Source organism: Ovis aries, chromosome 20, assembly GCF_016772045.2.
Source record: "Ovis aries strain OAR_USU_Benz2616 breed Rambouillet chromosome 20, ARS-UI_Ramb_v3.0, whole genome shotgun sequence".
NCBI lineage: Eukaryota > Metazoa > Chordata > Mammalia > Artiodactyla > Bovidae > Ovis > Ovis aries.
The window spans coordinates 30,795,637-30,817,077 of record NC_056073.1 but is presented as its reverse complement, the minus strand read 5'-3'; the positions used below and the strand labels follow the sequence as shown (position 1 = coordinate 30,817,077).

General features: G+C 43.4%; 1 protein-coding gene and 1 non-coding gene across 3 annotated transcripts; both read left to right on the top strand.

The window, feature by feature from the left end:
* The first annotated feature begins 31 nt into the window (after nt 1–31).
* Nucleotides 32–12,183, top strand: LOC101111669 (histone H2A type 1-C). Of its 2 annotated transcripts, none has more exons than XM_060403395.1 (2): nt 32–602; nt 11,690–12,183. In XM_060403395.1, exon 1 carries the CDS (start codon nt 98–100, stop codon nt 488–490), a length of 393 nt encoding a protein of 130 aa, XP_060259378.1. In that variant the 5' UTR covers nt 32–97; the 3' UTR covers nt 491–602; nt 11,690–12,183. The 2 variants fall into 2 exon arrangements, with proteins under 2 accessions (XP_060259378.1, XP_004019127.1); XM_004019078.6 differs by lacking the exon at nt 11,690–12,183 and adding an exon at nt 9,625–10,903.
* A 6,116-nt stretch (nt 12,184–18,299) lies between these two features.
* On the top strand, nt 18,300–18,381 carry TRNAL-AAG (transfer RNA leucine (anticodon AAG)). Its single transcript has one exon. It is a non-coding gene; the product is annotated as a tRNA-Leu (tRNA).
* The last annotated feature ends 3,060 nt before the right edge of the window (nt 18,382–21,441 follow it).

Below are 21,441 nucleotides of genomic sequence, written 5' to 3'. Positions count from 1 at the left end.
CTATAAAAGCAGCAGTGTTCTACTTAGTTTTAGACTTGGTGTATTTTGACAGGCAGTCTTTTTTTATTTTTTTGCTCTTTTTTTTTTTGTATTTGCTATGTCTGGACGTGGCAAGCAAGGCGGTAAGGCGCGAGCAAAGGCCAAGTCTCGTTCTTCGCGGGCGGGGCTCCAGTTCCCCGTTGGGCGAGTCCATCGTCTACTACGCAAAGGCAATTACGCCGAGCGGGTAGGCGCTGGGGCCCCGGTGTACCTGGCGGCGGTGCTGGAGTACCTGACGGCCGAGATTTTAGAGCTGGCGGGTAACGCGGCGCGCGACAACAAGAAGACTCGTATCATCCCGCGTCACTTGCAGCTGGCCATCCGCAACGACGAAGAGCTCAACAAGCTGCTGGGCCGTGTGACCATCGCTCAGGGTGGTGTTCTGCCCAACATCCAGGCGGTGCTGCTGCCCAAGAAAACCGAGAGCCACCACAAGGCCAAGGGCAAGTAATTGGACTGAGACTTGAGTTTCCGGAAGTGCTTTCAAACCCAAAGGCTCTTTTCAGAGCCCCCACTCTTTCAAAAGAAGAGCTAGTATCACTGTATTTGTAAAACAACAAAAGGTAAGTTAAACTTTTACGGAAGCTAAAGCGTTACAGGAAAACTCCCTTTGAATCTTAACAAAAGGTTCGAAGTATAAAGTGATAAATCGATTAAGGCTTGATTCACAAAGTGGTTATGTGTTTCTGATAGTAAGGTGATGTGGCCTTGGAAGATAAGGCCTAAGAGTTTAACTCGCCTCAATAAACTTGTTTTGACATATTACTTGGATGATGAGAGCAAACGGGTTGAGCAAGACAGCGAGACCCTCTCAGATGCCTTGCTCTACAATGAACCCTCATTTCCTTAGGTAAGGAAATTAGGGTCTCCGGTTAACTTTCGAAGTGCTATTTGAAACAATAGCACGTGTTTAGAAAGGGGCTTCTGAAAAGCTGCCTGGAGTTAACATGTGGTAGAAGGCAATGGCACCCCACTCCAGTACTCTTGCCTGGAAAATCGCATGGACGGAGGAGCCTGGTTGGCTACAGTCCATGGGGTCGCTAAGAGTTCCGCACTACTGAGTAACTTCATTTTCACTTTCCACTTTCATGCATAGGAGAAGGAAATGGCAACCCACTTCAGTATTCTTGCCTGGAGAATCCCAGGGACGGGGGAGCCTAGTGGGCTGCCGTCTATGGGGTCGCAGAGTCGGACACGACTGAAGCGACTTAGCAGCAGCAGCAGCAGCAGCTCAGAACAATCTAGACTCGAATTGTGTCTTCTCCCCCATTTACAGATAGATATTTGGGGCTAATTTCTAACCTAGTAGTTTTGTATGTAAGGTGGGTTGTGTGCTATTCTTCAGTCGTGTCCGACTCTTGCCACCCCATGGACTTGTGTGTCAGGTTCCTCTGTCCAAGGGATTCTCCAGGCAAGAACCCTGGAGTAGGTTTGCCATTGCCTTCTCCAGGAACCCTAGATTAGTGCCTGAATGAAAAGGTTCAAGTTTCTAGGTTCCCAACGCAGCCCTTAAAGGGTTAGAGCAGGACTGTAGTTCTCCCCAAAGTAGTTTACTACTGGAGATCTAGTAAATCAGCTGCTCCAACCCAAAAGACGACCTGAAGTGAAATTGCTCAGTCGTGTCTACTCTTTGCGACCCCATGGACAGTAGCCTGCACCAGGATCCTCCATCCGTAGGATTTTCTAGGCAAGAGTGGGTTGCCATTTCCTTTTCCAGGGAATCTTACCGACCCAGGACTCGAACCCAGGTCCCACATTGATAGACGCTTTACTGTCTGAGCCACCAGGGGACCTAGCTCTGTACAAAAATCCCTAGGATCCTGTTTTCCAGGATTGAGTCTCATCGAGTATTTTGGATGACTCAGTTTGTACTTAAAGGAGTAGACAAGGAGGCTGAGTAAGCCAGAGTGGGGGACCTAGGCAGCCCAGGGAAACGCACCCACAAACACTGCTGGGGCTTTTTGCACGGAAATCAGTTGGTTTGGAGCATTCAAATCCAGATGTGCGGGAAGAGATCATCTAAACAGTAGCTGGTCCCCTGGACACACCTTCCTCTTAACTTTGACACAGACATCCTGCAGTCTTGGAGCCTCAATCCCACTCTTCCCCTCTTCCTGAGCTACTCGCCTGCCTCTCAGCCCCACCTCCAGCCTGGCCTTGAAACCACTAGCCAAAGAACCTGGCTAGTGTATGGGTGTTTGGTGAAGGCAAAGAGGCGGAAAAAGAAATGAGCATCTTGACGGCCACACATTAGAATCTCCCAGGTTTTTAATGATAGCCAGACTGAAAATCCGTTTGGGGAAAGTCCAATCTCAGGTAGGGGTACCCTAAGAGGACCATGTTCTTTCTGCCCAACAATATCTTTATGTTGGAGAACTTGGATTCTTAGGTTGGAACTGCTTTATATAAGGCTTGCGATACTTTTCATTGACTTGCCAGCTTGCCAGCTCCAACACTTAACTAGATGTGTGACCTCAACTTCCTGCGTCCATTTTTTCCTGTATGGCTTTTCTTGTGATGAAAAGATGGGCTCAGCAGTATGAGTATGCAGGTGGCTCAAGAGTAATACCCAAAACTTACTAAGCACTTATGGGTGTCAATGTTGGTCCAGCATATTAATTTAACCAACAATCCTAGAGATAAGTACTATTCCTATCCCAATTTTAAAGATAAAGGAAATGGAAGACGGCGTAAACAACTTGTCTAAGCCCCAAAGTCAGGAAGCCAGTACTTGTAATCACTGGCTATGTTATAACCAACGGCTCTCTAGGAGATTATCAGAATTATGAAAACAGTAAAACTCAATAATACATAAAGGATTTAACTTTGCCCACATACCAAGTATTACTAATTTCATCCTAATTTCTTGAGAATTTTAAGAGAAAGAGGAGAGGTGATCATCCTGGAATATACATTCAGGAAGTGAGGTTAATCTTCAGAATGTGTGACCCACACATGTTATTTTTCACACAGCACTTTAATTTTATTTTTTCCTACATTTTTTCAAATTTATTTTTAATTGGAGGATGATTGCTTTACACATTTCTGTGTTAGCCAATACACATTTAATATATGACAAGTGAAAAAAGGGGACAAGTGGAAAGATGGTTTGGTAAAGAACCATAGGACTTGATAAGGTAATTTATTGTGGTAAATGAAGAAAGGAATTAGAGAAGACTTGAATTCTCCCCTCTGGGTTCCAATAACAAAATTTTTATTGGACTATTTAAGAGTGAATGATACAGTGTATTAATTTTCTGTATTTCATCAAAACATCCTTTAGGTCAAGGATCCCAATTGTTCCCAACCCTATTAAATTGTTGATAGGATAGATCCCAGCATACAATAAACACTTGATAATGACGCTGAGAAAATGTTGAGCTGGATCAGTGGCTGAGCCATTAGGAAACACTTAATAAAGTGCTAGAATACTAGAGGGTCAGTTTATTAACAGAGGTGACATTAATCACACACAGACTAACAGGCTGGTAATAACATCTTCTTTTACCAGTAGAAAATCCATTCTGAAAAATTCAGTTTGCATTGGCAACTTATTTTGAGAGCTTCAAAGAAACAGAGAAGGTGTCGTTTGACAAGCTGTTACCTAAGAGACACTGCTAAGAGACCACTCCCCAACCAGAGAACATTCCACACTGCTCAGGGCTAGCTTCTCCTCTCCAACATAGTTTTTTGCCTCCTGCTTTGAAATGTCACTGTTTATATCCAAAAGCCCTAGTTACCACTTGGGAAAATTCTCTAGTGGGCAATAAACTCTCAGTAGCTTTCTTTGGTTTCCAGCCCTTGAGTAGGTTTCCATCCACCATGCCTCAAGGGTCCTGGAGAGGACCATTTAAAATGGGGCAAGTTGATGAGAATGGTAAACCTAGGCCTTCCAATTACTGAAGACATCTGGGAACTAGGGACAAAAGTTTATCTCAGAGATTTATTGAGACGTGAGACTGAGATAGAATCATCATTCAGTTATATAGGATATTCTGAACACTACAGATCAGTTTAACACAACACAATCAGTTACAAAATCTCATTTAAAATTTCCAAATAATCTGTACTGCAATATCCTCCCTTTAATCCATCTGTCAGCCATTCACTTCCTATTTTTTAAATGTATCATGTGAGCTCTTTTTTTTACAAGTGTGGTACATCTTATAATCAGTTGTAAAAAATAATTGTATGTATTTTAAAATTAGAAGCAGGTTATCTTTTAAGGGTTTGTCATTTGTTGAATTCAATTATAAATATTCCTGTTAAGCATAATGCATGTGTGCTATTAGAAGACATTAGAAATTTAATTGAGGGTTTCCCCTACATACTAAAAGTAAGAATCCGGGCTCATATATGTAGCTCCAGAATTCTTCCCTCTCTTTTTTATTTCAGCACCTTGATCTTGTAACAAACCAACATTAGCATCATCAGGAGATCTACCAAAAGGCAGATACAGTCTATATTTACACCCAGAAAACTGTATCATTAATAAGTAGAAAAATTTATGAAAAAACTTAATAAGCAATATCAGTATAGCACCAAAAGAAATTGGTAAGTCACATTACTCATACCTTTAATACATATCTTAATTTATTCACCATACTCCTTTCCATGTCCTGAAGAGTCATCCATGACCACCTCTAGCCTCAGTCTACCTACCTGACTTCATTACATCTCTCTGTCCAGGTACACTGGTCTCTCTTCCACCTGCCAGGTTCCTTTGTACTTCAAAACATTTGCACTGTTGATCTCATTCTCTGCAATACCCATCCTCTGACTTCTTTTGGTGAGCTCGTTCTCAGCTCTTCTCCAGACAGACCTATCTAAAATTGATCTAGCCAGATGGATTAATGATCTAATGTAAAATAGAAATGCTAAATGAAATTTTAGGGAAGATTTTTTATAACCTCAGTTTGTATGTGTGTATTTTGAGGGGGAGGTGTCATTATTAAGCTATCCAGGAAACACAAAGGCCATATAGGAAGGTACACAGACCACATAGGATAAAAATAAAGATGCAATATACCATAAAGAGAGTAGAAAACAAGCAGTACATCGAAATAAAGGATTTGCAAAACATTATACACAAAAGGTTAATGACCTTAATTTACAAGGAACAGCTGCAAACTGCTAAGAAAAGGGCAAACAATAATAGAAAAAATATTAAACAGGATATTGTATACATTTTATCAAATTCAAATAGAAAATGCATATGAGAAAAAACAAACCAAAATATATACAAGTGTTCACTTTCCTAGAAGTTAGGTTATGCATATCACAGCAACAAAGGAATAGCATTTCTCACCTATGGATGTTGTTGTTATTCTTTAGTTGTTAAGCTGTGTCCAGCTCTTTGTGACTCCGTGGACTGTACCCTGCCTAGCTCCTCGGTCCATGGGATTTCCCAGGCAAGAATATTGGAGTGGGTTGCTATTTCCTTCTCCAGAGGATCTTTTTGACTCAGGGACTGAACATGAGTCTCCTACATTTGCAAGTGGATTCTTCACTGCTGAAACGATGAGGGAAGCCCTTCACCTATGGATAGACAAGCCCTAAAACTAGTAAGACTTAGGATGATAAGGATGAGAAAGGATTGCCACAGTTGTATAATCTCTTGAGAAAATTTCCTGGCAATATACATTAAAATTTATTAAGAGACACTCAACCCTTTGCAAAGCAAAGCAGTACTAGATAGATAAGTAAATAAATAAGAAAAAAAAAAGAGAGAGAGAGAGAAACTACGGACGAGAGGGTGTCTACCATCTAGAAATAAAAGCCCCATTACGTGAGCTTATATGAGGAGAGACTGTTACCTTCTGCAAACATCTGTGTGTCAAGTGTTAAAAGAAGCATGTGTAGAGTAACCTCAAATATAAAAAGTAAAATAAACAAAGTAACCTCTCTCTGTTTATTTCTCACTCCAAGCTACTTTCTTTGAATCATCCTGTTGAGAGCCTTTAAAATATAGTCTAAATAAAGTCTGTCTTGATCAGATCCCATGTTGTTTGCCTTTCCCCATTAGACTGTTCCATGAAGGGGAGCATGGTATGTAGACATCCCAGCTTCTCACAGAGGGGCTGGGACTCAACTCTCTGGTGAGTGAACCAGGGAATGGATGCTGCAGCCCAGAAAGCACACTCAGAGCCCAGAAAGGACATGGTTATTTCTGTTTCTATATAAAAATATCTGCCCAGTAACCATTGTTATATAAGGGTGACACCACCCTTATGGCAAAAAGTGAAGAAGAACTAAAGAGATACTTGATGAACGTGAGAGTGAAAAAGTTGGCTTAAAACATTCAGAAAACTAAGATCATGGCATCTGGTCCCATCACTTCATGGCAAATAGATGGGGAAACAGTGGAAACAGTGGCTGACTTTATTTTTCTGGGCTCCAAAATCACTGCAGATGGTGACTGCAGCCATGAAATTAAAAGACTCTTACTCCTTGAAAGAAAAGTTATGATCAACCTAGACAGCATATTCAAAAGCAGAGACCTTACTTTGCCAATAAAGGTTCATCTAGTCAAAGATATGGTTTCTGCAGTAGTCATGTATGGATGTCAGAGTTGGACTAATGGACTGTACCCCACCAGGCTCTTCGGCCCATGGGATTTTCCAGGCATGAATACTGGAGTGGGTCGCCATTTCCTTCTCCAGGGGATCTTCCCGACCCAGGGATCGAACCCGAGTCTCCCACATTATAGGCAGACGCTTTACCATTCAAGCTACCAGGGAAGCCAGCTGAGAGCTAAACAATTGATGCTTTTGAACTGTGGTGTTGGAGAAGACTGTTGAGAGTCCCTTGGACTGCAACGAGATCCAACCAGTCCATCCTAAAGGAAACTAGTCCTGAATATTCATTAGAAGGACTGATGCAGAAGCTGAAACTCCAAATACTTTGGCCACCTGATGCATAGAACTGACTCATTTGAAAAGTCCCTGATGCTGGGAAAGATTGAAGGTGGGAGGAGAAGGGGACGACAGGATCAGATGGCTGGGTGGCATCACTGACTCAATGGACAAGAGTTTGAGTAAGCTCTGGGAGCTGGTGACAGAAAGGGAGGCCTGGTGTGCTACAGTCCACGAGGTCACAGACATGACTGAGCAACTGAACTGAAATGAACCACTGTTGATACATTTCCCACTGCCCTACACAGCTACTAGGGCTGCAGTGAAACTTGGAATCACCATACACTGCATTTGTTTTCCACACTCTACCTTCTGCCAAAAGGTTTCTGCACTAACCTCATCAGACAGTATCTTCTGATAACTCTCAGTGGCCCTGTGCTTAGTTGCTCTGTTGTGTCCGACTCTTTGCGACGCCATGGACTGTAGCCTGCCAGACTTCCCTGTCCATGGGATTCTCCAGGCAAGAACACTGGAGTGGGTTGCCATGCTCTCCTCCAGGGGATCTTCCCAACCCAGGGACCCAACCCAAGTCTCCCCCATTGCAGGCAGATGCTTTATTGTCTGAGCCACTGGTTTGTTTTCTCTGCTGGCCGATATGATTTATAAAAGAATCTTCTCTAATGCCTTATTGGGTCTGTGGTTACTAAATGTTTGTTTACAATAATGGAAAGAAAAGGAGCACTCAGCTGGCATATATGACCAAGTCAGTGCTGTTTCATTCCTTACGATGCCTGCTCAGCACATGGGGCACCTCAGAGCCTTTTACATTCTAATACTGGGATTATGCAGTTAACATGATTTTCTATGGAGAGAGCTGGTTGAAAAATTCTGTCATATATCTCCATATCCTAGCACATCATCCCATATAATAGATACTCAGGAAATACTCGGAGTGAATACTCCAGATTAATGTGTTGGCAACAGAACTTCTATCTGCACAAAAACAGATCATTAATATGCAGGGATTTGTGAGTTTATTCCTAAGTGATGAAACTTTTTAACCACCAACAGTTTTAAATCCCATTTGCTACATTTGGAGGGAGATACATGACTGATTCTTGAGCTACTCTGTCCATTATAGGCCACAGGCCACATGTGACATTTTAAATTTAAATTAAATGAAATTTTAAAAAATTCAGGTCCTCAATTGCACTAAGCATATTTCAAGTTGCTGGGTGGTTTCTGCTTTGGATAGCAAAGATACAGAACATGTCTGTCAGTGCAGAAAGTTCTGTTTGTAACACCAGGCTAGGGACTTCTTGTCCCTCTGGGCTGATGTGCTCAAGTGCACTTAACTAGTTTCCTCCTAGTAGCATCTAAGGATATGGTTAACCAGATAAAATATAGGACATTCAGTTAAATTTGAATATCAGTTAATCAACAAATAATTGTTTTAATATAAGTATGCCCCCAAATATTGTATGGGACACACTATGCTGGATTCCTGGGTGGCTCAGTGGTAAAGAATCCACTTGCCAATGCAGGAGGTGCGGGTTCAATCCCTAGGTCAGGAATATCCCCTGGAGAAGGAAATGGCAACCCACTGAAGTATTCTTGCTTGGAAAATCCCATGGACAGAATCATCTAGAGGCTTACAGTCCTTGGGGTCACAAAGAGTTAGACACCACTTACAGACTAAACAACAACAACCACACATGTTATAGTACAACAAAAATTGTTTATCTTCAATTCAGATTTAACTGGGCATACTGTATTTTTACTAGCCAATCTAGACAGCATATTAAAAAGCAGAGACATCACTTTGCCAACAAAGGTCCATCTAGTCAAAGCTATGGTTTTTCCAGTAGTCATGTATGGATGTGATAGTTGGACTATAAAGAAAGCTGAGCACCAAAGAATTGATGGTTTTGAACTGTGGTGTTGGAGAAGAGCCTTGAGAGTCCCTTGGACTGCAAGGAGATCCAACCAGTCCATCCTAAAGGAGATCAGTCCTGTGTGGAAGGACTGATGTTAAAGCTGAAACTCCAATACTTTGGCCACGTGATGTGAAAAGCTGACTCATTTGAAAAGACCCTGATGCCGGGAAAGATTGAGGGCAGGAGGAAAAGGGGAAGACAGAGGATGAGATGGTTGGATGGCATCACCAACTCAATGGACATGAATTTGGGTAGGCTCTGGGAGTTGGTAATAGACAAGGAGGCCTGGCGTGCTGCAGCTCATGGGGTTGCAAAGAGTCGGACACGACTGAGCGACTGAACTCAACTGAACTGAACTGATTAGCCAAATCTGGCAACTCTATCTGAAGAGCAAAATTAGAGCATCTTTCCAGGGATGTTGTGTCCTCTTACCACAGGGAATGTGTTTGTGAGGAAATGAGGTGGTGCTAGTTGTAAAGAACCCGCCTGCCAATGCATGAGACATAAGAGACATGGGTTTGATCCCTGGTTTCGGAAGATCCCCTGGTGGAAGGCTTGACAACCAACTCCAGTATTCTTGCCTGGAGAATCCCATGGACAGAGGAGACTGGAGGGCTACAGTCCATAGGGTCACAAAAAGTGGAATAAGACAGAGGTGACTTAGCATGCACAATACTCAGAAAGAAGCACACCAGTTACGAGGAAACAGGTTGGTACATTTTTCTGCATATGTTGAGGAAGGATAAGAAAGAAGTTCCCCAATACATTTACTTTGGTTTCTTCTCTTCCCTTAGGTTTCAAAAGCTTCTCATTACAAAGAGATGCCTGGATCCAGAGTGTCTGTCAAACTCATCAATGCTCAGAAATAAATGGATTGGTGTCAGTGTTCTGATATCACTGATTGATCCTGCATGTGCAAAATTTTTTCTATTAAAAACTTACTCTGGGTTTCTTTCATTGTGTGTACTGTGTGTCTTGGGGATAAGAAGAGTGAAAGGGAAGGGATGGGAACTATTATTGTGAAGCCTTCATTGGTAAAAATGTATCTAATTTCTTGAATAAGTAATACATTTTTTAAAATATCTATTTATTTGGCTTTTCCAGCTCTTAGTTGCAGAACACAGGATCTTTAGTTGCAGCATGTGGGAACTGGGCTCTTTAAAGTGGCTCAGATGATAAAGAATCTGCCTGCAATGCAGGAGACCAGGGTTTGATCCCTGGGTCAGGAAGATCCTCTGGAGAAGGAAATGGCAACGCACTCTAGTATTCTTGCCTGGAAAATCCCATGGATGGAGGAACCTGACAGGCTACAGTCTGTAGGGTAGCAAAGAATGGGACACAACTTAGCGACTTCATTTTCATTCTTTCTTTCATGTGGGATCTTGTTCCCTTACCAGGGATTAAACCCAGGGCCCCTGTAATGTGAGCCCACAGTCTTAGCCAATGGATCACCAGGGATACATTGAGAGGGTTCAAAGGAATCGAAATAACCAGGCATATGTTGAGAATCCACTCCTTTACTGGATTGTCCCACTGCCCCCTAAGTAACGTTATTTTCCTTGTATATTTGCCTGTTGTTAATTCATGCCAATGTGAGTCAAGCGTGAATGTATTTTTTTCTTTCCCCCTATCTCCAACTTTCGTTCTTAAAACATAGCTGACTGTATACAGTTGCTCTTTTCTCTAACAGTATATCTTGGAAAACTTTCCAAATGTGAACACAGAGGGTACTGTGCATTGTCTAATGTTTTTGTACTGTGGGGATGCCTCATCATTTATGTAACCTGTCCTCTGCTGGTAGGCACACAAAACAATACTGGAATAACAAACCCTGCTTTCCAGCAAAATGAAAATTGTTCTAATATTCTGCTGGGATGGTGCAAAGTGAACATAAATTCAAGGACTTAAGGTTCTTATCTTTAAAAACTGTGGCCTTGTCAAGTTCATTTTGAACCCCAGTTTCTTCATCTGTAAAATGGATGTAATATGTACCTTAAGTAACTATGAGAATGAAAAAATTGTTTGGAACTCTAAAGAACAGCACAAATAAAATTATTTAATTTTTCAACACCACTTATTTTGTGAGAGCTGTATATAAAATATTGGAATTGGAACAGTCTCCCCAAATTCCAGCCTGGCATGAAGAAATGAAATATGATACCAAGATGGAAGAAGAGTTTCATTAACTACCTGGTTCAATGGCCATTTCCTTACACAGGAGTTAGAAGGCACACCTTCCCAATCTGCCTTCTCCTTTGCCCCTTCTGCTCTGTCCTCTGCAGTCAAGGTCTGGTTTTAACCATATCTCTGCTACTCTAAAATCTGTGCCTTTGGGGCTAGAGGCCTGGATGGTCCATCCTGTATTGCAAGCTATAGTCTGACATTGCCTAGCATGTTCTAGACACTCAAGAAATAGCTGATGAATTCATAAGGCTGGATTAATAGAAGGCCACAGCCTTCATCTTTTAAAAAACCCTATATAATAAGCCTGTACAAAGTGGTATGTCTGTGCATACATACATAACCACATGTATGTACACATAACACAGACCTGCAGTGAGATATTCTGAAAAGAAATGGGAGTTTGGAAGAAAAAATATCTCTGTCTGTATTCCAGCTCCATCATTTCTCAAGTGTCTGACTGGGGGGTGTGTCATCTGCCATTCCTGAAAAATCAGGCTTTTCATCTGTACAGTAGGATAATAGCATCTCCCAGGGTTTTGAAAAGCCAATCAAACAGAGTGCACATGAGAAATCACTTTGTTCCTTGTAAAACCTCATATAAATGTGAAAATTTATGTAAAGATAGAAGTACGTATAGAAGTAATCTACCATCTTCACCTGTTGATCTATTCACAGAGTGGGAAGTCAGAGAGGATGATGGGATTTCCAAGTCTGCATATGCTGGCTTCCACCTGCAGAGATTAAAGTGACTGCGGTTGTGATAAACTAGAGTGCTACTTGGTTCTGGTAGCCACTACCCCATGGTCCCATGGTCGGAGGAAGCTTCCAGAGGAGCGGACCTGGCAGACATGGTTTTGAAATGGTGGCAAATGCACCTTCTCACCTCCCACCAGGTCTATTTCAGGTGCAGAAGCAGCCCCAGTGGATTCAGTGGGCATTTCAAACTCAGCTAAGCCACCTTTGCAAGAATAGAGACTCCTAAAACAAGGATGCTTCAAACTGCTTGCTCCATTTTTTGGCTCAACTTAACTCCCTGGATATGGAGAATCACCCCTTATGGGTACCTGAGAAACTTTGGCAGAGAAAAGAACATGTGGAAATCCATTAAGGAAAAGGGGCCCTTGACACACTGGCTCTGTGAAAGGAAAAAATAAATGAAGTTCAGTTCAGTTCAGTCGCTCATTCGTGTCCAACACTTTGAGACCCCATGAACCACAGCACGCCAGTCCTCCCTGTCTATCACCAAATCCCAGAGTCCACCCAAACCCATGTCCATTGAGTCAGTGATGCCATCCAACCATCTCATCCTCTGTGGTCCCCTTTTCCTCCTGCCCTTAATCTTTCCCAGCATTAGGGTCTTTTCCAATGAGTCAGCTCTTCGCATCAGGTGGCCAAAGTATTAGTCCTTCCAATGAACACCCAGGACTGATCTCTTTTGGATGGACTGGTTGGATGTCCTTGCAGTCCAAGGGACTCTCAAGAGTTTTCTCCAACACCACAGTTCAAAAGCATCAATGCTTCCGCGCTCAGCTTTCTTTACAGTCCAACTCTCACATCCATACATGACCACTGGAAAAACCACAGCCTTGACTAGATGGACCTTTGTTGACAAAGTAATGTCTCTGCTTTTCAATATGCTGTGTAGGTTGGTCATAACTTTCCTTCCAAGGAGTAAGCGTCTTTTAATTTCATGGTTGCAATCACCATCTGCAGTGATTTTGGAGCCCAGAAAAATAAAGTCAGCCACTGTTTCCATTGTTTCCCCATCTATTTGCCATGAAGTGATGGGACCAGATGCCATGATCTTAGTTTTCTGAATGTTGAGCTTTAAGCCAACTTCTTCACTCTCCTCTTTCACCTTCATCAAGAGGCTCTTTAGTTCTTCTTCACTTTCTGCCATTAGGGTGGTGTCATCTGCATACCTGAGGCTGGGAAAAGTACAAAAGGAAACTTCAAGTTTCCCTTAATTCAGTCCTTCAGGCTGTGAATTTAGAGATTGGGGCCCTTGGTCTCTGTGCAGCCACAAAACATATCAGTGGTTTGTCGACATCCACTCACTGCCCTCAACATCTTCAACTCTCAGGCCTCCAGTGGAAAATCTACAAGTCATTTTGAACTTTCCTTGCTTTCTATTCAGTGTTCAATGTAACCTCGGTAACCTGGAATTGGCCCTAGTGGGAGTATTTATATACCAATATTTAGCTTCTAGTCAAGGCTATGGTTTTTCCAGTGGTCATGTATGGATGTGAGAGTTGGACTGTGAAGAAAGCTGAGTGCTGAAGAATTGACGCTTTTGAACTGTGGTGTTGGAGAAGACTCTTGAGAGTCCCTCGGACTGCAAGGAGATCCAACCAGTCCATTCTGAAGGAGATCAGCCCTGGGATTTCTTTGGAAGGAATGATGCTAAAGCTGAAACTCCAGTACTTTGGCTACCTCATGTGAAGAGTTGACTCATTGGAAAAGACTGATGCTGGGAGGGATTGGGGGCAGGAAGAGAAGGGGACGACAGAGGATGAGATAGCCAGATGGCATCACTGACTCGATGGACGTGAGAGTGGACTCTGGGAGTTGGTGATGGACAGGGAGGCCTGGCGTGCTGCGATTCATGGCGTCACAAATAATCGGACAGGACTGAGCAACTGAACTGAACTGAACTGAACAAATAAATACTGGGGGAGTTTTCCTGGAGTACCAGTTGTTAAACATTTACCAGCACATCACTGCCTTAAACATCCTTCATTTCTACCCCGTAAGTGTACTTTCATACTTCTCATCCGTCTCTTTGTCTATGTCTCTGTCTCATCCACACACATTGGCTCACACTGTTCTGTTTTCCTACCTAAAAGGGTTCTGTTTGTTGTTGCTGTTGTTCAGTCATTAGGTCATGTCCAACCTGCCAGGCTCCTCTGTCCATGGGGTTTTCCAGGTAAGAACACTGGAGTGGGTTGCCATTTCCTTTTCCAGGTGATCTTCCCAACCCAGGGATCGAACCCACATCTCCTGCATTGGCAGGTGAATTCTTTACCACTGAGCCACCTGGGAAACCCCCAGAGTTCTGTGTCACCTCCCAAATGAGCTCCATGTCCTCAGGCTGATTTAATTCCCTCAGTCATATGATCCACAGCTACTATGAATATTCCTGCACTGCTTCCCATTTGTTGACTTCATATATTGACTTTCCAAGTTTTATGAGAAAGCCTGGAAAACTCTTTTCCCCCAGCCTCACCCCTCACTTCCTTCAGGCTTTTGCTCAAATGTCACCTTCTCAGTGAGACCCTCCTTAAGTTTCCTCCTGCTCTCAGATGGGAGAGATGCCTGCTGGGAGGGCAACCATCTTCTGGCAGATGGTGATGCTGGGAGGGTGGACTGTCAGTACAACCTAGCTAGGAATACCGTGAGCAAAGGCAGGGCTGTTTAACCAATGACCCCAGGGGCTGCCTCTGGTTGCCTGGCAATGAATTGGGAACAATGGTTGCTTCTCTCCCCGTGGGAGAATCAGCCAGTGTTCCCAGGTGCTAGGAGGCTGGTGTTCCCAGCTGACACCCACACAGAAAATGTTTCTTCTCCTCATGCAAGTCTGTTCTCACGCTCCCTCTATGAACAGAAACAGCACAGACACTGGGGCCCCTTCTGGAGCACAGCCGCTCTGTGCATCAGGCTGTTCCCTTCCCTGACGTGTGACTCAGAGCTGCAGGGAAGCAGGCACCATACATCGGCTGACTTCTGTCCATGAGTTCCAGCAGACACAAGCCACACTGTGCCTGCCGACCAGAAGTAGGAAGACCTGTGAGGAGGAGTTAATGACCTCTAGGGGTGGGGGTCAGTGGAAAGGAGTGTATCTGCACAGCTTACATTAACAGCTAAGGTTGCACTTTTTATTCACTATTCTAACCACTTGAGTCTCATCTTCCCAAACGCTCTCCATGAAAACTACACACCATCAGCTCTTTCTGAAATTTTTCATTTAACCCTTTGTATTTCCCCACATCCTTTCTTTTGTCTGATCTTTTCCCTGTCTCTTTCCTCTCTGTACAGCATTAATGAATTTCTAAGGAGCACTTTTTTTAAAGTACCTTGTTTTCACACTAAGTGGTCTGTGCTGAAATATGTAGAGACTCTCCCACGGCCACTCTCCACGAATGCCCCAGTGGGACCCAGTCACGAAGGAAATACAAGCTCAGCTGGGGTTGCCAGTCTTGGCATCTGTGTTTTGTTGTCTCAGAGCAGTTCTCTGGCTCCATCAGTAGGAACCATCCTGCTTAGATGGCACCTGTGACACAGAAGCTATGCCTCAGAATCAGACAGCTATTCATTGTTATCCAAATTTACTGCTAGCTACCTATACTAGAGTTGGATTGGTTGGAATGTGGTTTCTACCTCATTTCATTAGATTATAATGCTCACTCTATAAATAAAATAGGCACTAACTGTATTTAATTACAGATTACCTAACTTGCTCAGTACATACATGTATCTGGCAAAATGCACGGATGGGGGAAGTGTGCCAATGAGAATAAGACACACAGAGCTGAATCAGCTTCATAGTGTTACTGAGAAGGCAAATGAGAGAATATAGGTAAAGACCTCAGAAGAGTGGCCAACACAAAGACATCGCTAAAAGAGGTAGTTGTTGTTTGCTGCTATTGTCATAACAACAATTATCTAATTATGCAATGAAACCAGTGCTCTAGTAGCCCAAAGAGCTAAAAACTGTCTTTTGAAGGCTCTGATTGCATTTGGTTACTTATTACTCTAATTTTATATTGTCCTTTGGTCTTTAACTAAAACATGCCCTTGTCTCACCAACATTTAGTGTCTCCCATTGGTCACATTTAGAGGAAGCCTAAAGAGCAATGGAGCCCAGGAAATGTAGTCTCTAGTGACATACAGCAGCTTCAGAGGTTAAACAGGAGAATGACAGAGACAATAAGAAATTCAAACAAATATTTCTGCAAATCTGATGCCTGTACATGAGACTTTGTATCTGTACTCAACCATAGGTACACTTCCATCTTTAAGTGCAGAAAGGATCAGAAATATAAAAAATTTTATTTAAAATTTTATTTTAAACATTTTAGGTGAGTTATGATATTCTGGGGAAGAAAGAAGTGGGGGATACAATTTTAAGAAAGCAAGAGAGCATTTGATTTTAAACAATTTTCTCCTTTTTTTGTACTCAACACAAATGAAATGACTGCAACTTTGAAGACTGGTTGTTTTGAGTTCCGGAACAGTGTGAAATAATAAGAATAAAAACATCGATTTGGCTATCCATAAAGTCTCAGCTTTTCAACACTGTGCAACCTTGAGCAAATTATTGTCCCTTTTCATCTTCAGCTTCCTTGTTTGGAAAAGAGAACCGATGATGATCACCCAACTCAGAGGACAGAAGTGAAGGTTAAGTGGGAACAATGGGCTTGGTACATATGTTGGTGCTATGCATGCTCAGTCACTCAGTTGTGCCTGACTCCTTGTGACCCCATGGACTTCTTTGTCCATGAAATTTTCCAGGCAAGAATACTGGAGCAAGTTTCTATTTCCTACTCCAGGGGATCTTCCTGGTATATAACAGACACTAAAAATGATGCCTTCTCTTTCCTTTATGTCCCCTTTTATGTCTTTGGTTTATCCCGGTGATAGGGGCAGAGTAAATGGACAAAGTAGGTGATTAAATAGTTGTTCCCACTGCTGCTGCTGCTGCTGCTAAGTCGCTTCAGTCGTGTCCGACTCTGTGCGACCCCATAGACGGCAGACCACCAGGCTCCCCCATCCCTGGGATTCTCCAGGCAAGAACACTGGAGTGGGTTGCCATTTCCTTCTCCAATGCATGAAGGTAAAAAGTGAAAATGAAGTTGCTCACTCGTGCCCGACTTTTCGCGACCCCGTGGACTGCAGCCTACCAGGCTCCTCCATCCAAGGGATTCTCCAGGCAAGAGTACTGGAGTGGGGTGCCATTGCCTTCTCACTATTGGACTATAAATAGACGAAATATAGGAGACCCCTGCAACTTAATGATTACTCAGCAAAGCAGGTTTTCTTAACCACAAAACCAAGCAGGCTTGCTTAGGAACAAAATCAGGCAACAGAGCATGGGATATGTCCCAAACAATAAAACAATGGTGCCATGAGACCCACATCCTGCCCAGTGAGCTGAATAAGTTAATGACCCCTAGGACATACCCTCTGAACACATTAAAAAATAATAATAATTTTTAGACAGAGTTTGACCATGTATGGACAAAGGAAAAAAAAAAAACCAACAAACTCCCCTGCTCAACCTGGAGCAAGAGCTGATGATGGAATCATGACATCTACTCAAGAAAGACAAAGAAGTTCTTCCTCCCTCTCCGTCCCACGTCTCCTTTGATTATAAAACTGTAGCCTAGGAAGGCTTTGAGGCACAGCACTTCCTTGCCCACCCGCTTGGGCCACCAGCCTCACAAGTAAATCAATTCTTACCTATCACTTTGCCTCTCACTGAATTCTTTTCTGCACGAATACAGAAAGGACTGTAGTACTGGAGCTCTTTGGAGCCCCTGAAAAGACACCCATCTGTTTCATCTGGATTATCTGTTACCTATTGCTGCATCCAGATTTAGCAGCTTCAGGACGTGAGTTCAGGTAAGCTGGGTTCTCTGGATCTCTCACATCTCTCATTTAGGATGTGGCCAGGCCTACAGTCATCTCAAAGCTCAGTATGGTATTGATCCACTTGCAAACCCATGCACATGGGTGTTGGCTGGACTCAGTTCCTCAAGGGCTCTTAGAAGTCCTCAAGTCCTTTGTTGGTTGTTTCTTGTCATGTGGCAGCTCATTACTTGGCATCTGACTTTCCTCCGAGGAAATGTGCAAGTGAGAGAGTGCAAGTGGGAGCCCAAGATAGAAGCCACAACCCTTTGGAAACTAATCTCAAAAATGACACATCATAGCTTTTGACATGTTCTATTTGTCAGAAGCAAGTCACCAGATCAGCACACACTCACGAACAGGGGATAACCCAGGAGTATGAATCCTCCAAAGCAAGGATCATTGGGGTTCTGTCAGAGGATCTGGGTATCACACCTAAGTAAAAGAAGGTGAAACTGTCTTCTTGATCCAGAGTGTTTAAAAATGGAAGTGTACCTGTGGTTGGGCGCAGATGCACTGTCTCTTGCTCAGACATCAGATTTGCAGAAATACTGGTTTGAATTTCTGACTGTTTTCCATCATTTGCCTGTTTTCCCTCCAAGTCGGCTGTATGTCATGGGAAACTACATTGCCCAGGCTCCCATGCTCACTCAGAAGTGGTAGTGTGGCCGAGCGGTCTAAGGCGCTGGATTAAGGCTCCAGTCTCTGCGGGGGCGTGGGTTCGAATCCCACCACTGCCAAAATTTTTAGAATTTCCCTGTGGCTCAAACGATTAAGAACCTGCCTGCGATGCAGAAGACCAGGGTTCGATCCCTGAGTTGGAAAGTTCCTCTGGCAAAGGGAATGGTAATCCACCCCACTATTCTTGCCTGGAGACTCCCATAGACAGAGAAGTCTGGTGGGCCACAGTCTGTGGGATCACAAAGAGTCGGACACGACTGAGCAACTAACACACACAGCACAATGAAGGCCATATGTGAAGAGCCCACAGGTGACACTATTGGTTTCCCCGGTGGCTCAGATGGTAAAGCGTCTGCTTGCAATGCGGAGGACCCCGGTTCAGACCCTGGGTCGGGAAAATCCCTTGGAGAAGGAAATGGCAACCCACTCCAGTACCTGCGTCTGGAAAATCCCATGGACAGAGGAGCCTGGTAGGTTATACAGTTCATGGGGTCACAAAGACTCAGAACACGAGTGAGTGACTTCACTTTTTTTATTGCTCACTGGTTTCCAGTAGACTTGACCAATGGGAAGCACTGATAGAACATGTTGGTGAGACCAAGATATTTCTCCCCTTCTTGTTTTGGTTCCTGGGAAAACCCTGGAATTTCTCCTTCCTGAGATCCAGCCTCCTGATCCTGTATGGCTGCTAGAGTGTATAGCTCTCCACTAGAGAGCTGATCACTTGGTGGTCTCAGCTCCTATCTCACCAGCTTGTGTCATTTCAGCTTCACTGGGGAGCCCATCCCAACCTCTGGATGATGGTGGCACCTCTTTCTCTTTGTCCCTCTAGCTCTTGGAGAAGTGGCAACTTCTTGCTGCTGCTTATTTTTTGTTACTCTTTATCTTTCTTTCAGAGAAGGCAATGGCAACCCACTCCAGTACTCTTGCCTGGAAAATTCCATGGACGGAGGAGCCTGGTAGGCTGCAGTCCATGGGGTCGCAAAGAGTCGGACACGACTGGGCAACTTCACTTTCACTTTTCACTTTCATGCATTGGAGAAGGAAATGGCAACCCACTCCAGTGTTCTTGCCTGGAGAATTTCAGGGACAGGGGAGCCTGGTGGGCTGTCGTCTATGGGGATCGCACAGAGTCGGACACGACTGAAGCGACTTAGCAGCAGCAGCAGCAGCAGCATCTTTCTTTTGGTTTCTTAACTCTTCCATGATCTGTTTATCTAATTACTGCTATTAGATTCCTCCTATGTGAACCCCTAGAACAATTTTTTAACTAGCCTGTACTAATAGAGTGACAGACAGTGGGGCTGAACCCAACTGATTAACATTGGTCTTTCCTGAGCAACTCATATACAGAGCTGTGTTTGCAGCATTTTCTAAAATGTTTGTGGTACCCAGTATCTGCCCTGGGAAATCTATCTGGGAAAGATAGAAAGCAGGAAGAGAAGGGGACAACAGAGGACGAGATGGTTGGATGGCATCACTGACTCAATGGACATGAGTTTGAGCAAACTCCAGGAGATGGTTGACGAGAAAGCCTGATGTGCTGTAGTCCATGTGGTTGCAAAGAGATGAACATGACTGAGTAACCAGACAAGAACAAAAATATCTGCCCTAGCACTCACACTGGCTGTATGGAGGGTGGTTTGTTCCAGGATGCAGCTTCACCACTGTAGGTTCAAGATTCATGTTTTACAAAGGAAGAACCTTTATGACATCTGTGGTCTCTTAAACCCCTGAATATTAAGAGCTCCAGAATTTCTCCACAGGGAAAGTTTAGGAACCACATTTTGGTTGAGAAGTGTATGGAGACACTTTATGTGAGACCAGTATTGGGTGATAGTAGAAAAGGAAGAAAATCTAAAAGCGTGAATTGTCCACATCACAGAAAAAGTGGGTAATTGATGAAATAAAGGGAAAGCTGATGGCTTATGGTGAATGATGTTGGATTCATGATCTCCGAAGAAGATTTAGCTTCAGGACCAGGGACCAGGCTTAATCACTCAAGAGCTTTTGTATAGCAGAGTTTTATTAAAGTATAAAAAGGGACAGAGAAAGCTTCTGACATAGACATCAGAAGGGGGACAGAGTGCCCCCTCACTAGTCTTGGCAAGGGAGTTACATACTTTTTAAATTGGTTATTACAATAAACCAGAAAAAGTCTCAAGGTTGTAAAGATCTTACTAGGACACACTCCCATAATTTACGTTTTAAGATGACAGGATTAGAACTAATAGAAAGATTGGGCTTCCCAGGTGGCTCAGATGGTAAAGTGACTGCCTGCAATGCCAGAGATCTGGGTTCGATCCCTGGGTCAGAAAAATCACCTGGAGAAGGAAATGGCAACCCACTTCAGTACTCTTGCCTGGAAAATTCCATGGATGGAAGAGCCTGGTAGGCTACAGCCCATAGTGTCGCAGAGTCAGACACCACTGAGCGACTTCATTTTCACTTTCACCAGACCCACTCCCATAATATACATTTTAACAGGATTAGTCAGAAGGTTCTCAAAGAGAAACATGTCCTCAAGCAGGATACATTGTTGTTATATAATCCTTAGTGAAAGTCACTCAGTTGTGTCCGACTCTTGTGACCCCATGGATCCAATGGACTGTAGCCCACAAGGTTCCTCTGTCCATGGGATTCTCCAGGCAAGAATACTGGAGTGGGTTGCCATTTCCTTCTCTATGGGGATCTTCCCGATCCAGGAATCGAACCCATGTCTTCTGCATTGCAGGCAGATTCTTTACTGACTGAGCTAGAAGAGAAGCCCTATATAATCCTTAGTACAGAGTTTAAACTGAGTTGTTTTGTTGGGTAATCATCAGCTCCCGGCTTAAAGTAAAAAAAAAGTTTGTCCTTCTCTCCTCCTTGAGAACTCCAGACCCCTTACTCCTCCTCGAGAGCCCCAGACCCCTTGTTCCTCCTCGGGGACCCTGGACTTGTTGTCAACCTGCCTAGGAATTGACTCTCAAAGCTACTGTGGATTATGCTAGGACTTCATAAATTATGTTGTCCTACAAATTGTTCCGTTTCCTACTGCATCCCCCTTTCTTTCTACCCTACCCCAAACCTCAAGAATACTCGGTCTGCAACTTTAAGAAATTTACTAAATTCTATTT